This window comes from Montipora foliosa, chromosome 6 (assembly GCF_036669935.1).
Source record: "Montipora foliosa isolate CH-2021 chromosome 6, ASM3666993v2, whole genome shotgun sequence".
Lineage (NCBI taxonomy): Eukaryota > Metazoa > Cnidaria > Anthozoa > Scleractinia > Acroporidae > Montipora > Montipora foliosa.
The window spans coordinates 65,820,718-65,822,740 of NC_090874.1; the positions used below are offsets into that span (position 1 = coordinate 65,820,718).

At 43.2% G+C, this 2,023-nt stretch overlaps 1 protein-coding gene across 1 annotated transcript; it reads left to right on the top strand.

Moving 5' to 3' along the window:
* The first annotated feature begins 488 nt into the window (after window positions 1-488).
* LOC138008438 (uncharacterized) lies at window positions 489-1,339 on the top strand. Its single transcript, XM_068855779.1, has 2 exons — window positions 489-641; window positions 890-1,339. The coding sequence occupies exons 1-2, from the start codon at window positions 489-491 to the stop codon at window positions 1,337-1,339; spliced, it is 603 nt and encodes a 200-aa protein (XP_068711880.1).
* Window positions 1,340-2,023: the final 684 nt, after the last annotated feature.

A 2,023-nucleotide genomic window follows, 5' to 3' on the forward strand; every position in this document is an offset into this window, starting at 1 on the left:
CACCGCAGCCTGATGGAATAGGCCGGGAGTCGATTTTGAGGAGGAACACCAGAGGACTCGGAGAAAAACCCTTGGAGTCAGATTGAGATCGACTTAAACTCAACCCACATACGACCCGAGACAGAGTTGAACCCGGGTCACAGAGGTGGGAGGCATGGTTGATGACCACTAAACCACCCTGACTCCTCATTTCCATTGTCAATAGCAGGCATGCAATTTAGAGCGGCTTCCAAATACAAAACAGCAATTCTGTTCGTGACCTTTACGACTTTGTCTCTGACCTAACAAAATTTACACAAATAATATACTACTTTATGATCGTTTGTTTTGTTAACAATTATCTTTGAAGGAGATGTCCAACATGTCGCCGCAAAAAGTCATTGAGAGAAGGGAGTTTTTTCGCCGAATTTCCAAGAATCCCATTAGGAAAACTCCTAATTACAGTATATCTTTGGGCTCTACGCGAGCTGCGAAGTGCAGCCTCTCGGATGGTTGGACTAACAAAGAACACGGTTGGAAAAGTGTATGCGGTACTAAGGCATTTCTGCAAGAGAGATCTCGAGGACAGGCCAATAATCCCATTCGGTGGCAATGTGCATGTTGTGAAGTGCGACGAAAGCCAATTCAAGCACAAGTCCAAAGTAAGTCGAGATATAAAATCAGATTTTAAATGTATCTCTCAGTACTAATTGCGTTCTCGAATGATTACTATCTAGGCGCCAACTTGAAGTAATTATGTGCAACATATTAAACATATTAAACGCATTCCTTTCATTTATAGTTGTTATTAAAATAAATAATATAGCAATCGTGTTGGCCTACCGGCACTTGTTTGCTGATTTGTCAATTATAAAATACTGTCTGCTTGATTTTATTATTCATTGTGCAGTACCAACGAGGACGGAGGGCGAGAAATGACGCTTGGGTATTTGGAGTAGTTTCAACCGAGCATAGCCCATGTCGCGGTTACTTTAAAGTGGTGCGGAGAAGAAACAGAGGAACACTTACCCAGATTCTACAAAGAGTCCTCTTGCCTGGGTCACAAGTGCACACGGATGACTGGCCTGCATACAGGAACTTGCACCTGCATGTCCCTAATGTTACCGTTCACAGGACAGTCGTGCACCAGAATAACTTTGTAGACCCATTGACAGGAATTCACACGCAAGAGTCGGAAGCAGCGTGGGCACGCCTTAAGTACTATATTAAAAGAGAGAAAGGTATAAAGTTGGAGGACTTACAGGATTTCCTTGAAGAGCAAATGTGGCGAGACTGGAGAGGGTTGGATGCGGTTTTTGATAACGTAACTGCCGTACTGTCTCACTACTATCCCTTGTAGTCGCAGACCTTAACCGTTTGCAACATACTAGAAACAAGAATGTCCGGCAATGGCTGCAAGTTTGAAACAAGTTCAAGCCTCGTAGAAAACCCAAAACAAAAATATTACATTTCTGAGGAGTTTCTTTATCAAACACATATGCTATTTCTTGATTTTCATAACTTCACAGGTTCAGTAATGTGCTGTTAAAAATGAGCAGCTGCTGTGCTTTTTTATTAAAGGATTTGACTGTCGCAATTGTCAGTTCTGTTGTTTCCAGCTGTTCAATTAATTTCTACAAAAGGAAAGGAACTTTATTTAAGTGTGTAGTCTTTGTAGCGCTGGAGCGCTAATTGGGGACACTGTAAACTGTAATGAACAATGAAAGTAAATCAAGTCAAATGTCGGTTTTCGAGGAGAGGGGAACCGGAGTACCCGGAGAAAACCTCTCGGTGCAGAGTAGAGAACCAACAAACTCAACCCACATATGACGCCGAGTCTGGGAATCGAACCCGGGCCACTTTGGGGGGAGGCGAGTGCTCTCACCACTGCGCCACTCCTGATATGCGTGAATGAAACCCACTGTAATGCCAATTAACGGCCTCTCATTCAATTGGTGTGGTTCTGAGAGATAGGCCCTCAGAAACTGACTGAATCGAGGAGAAAGTCATTGACTTGACAATGCAGATTAAGAATGAGTTCCTC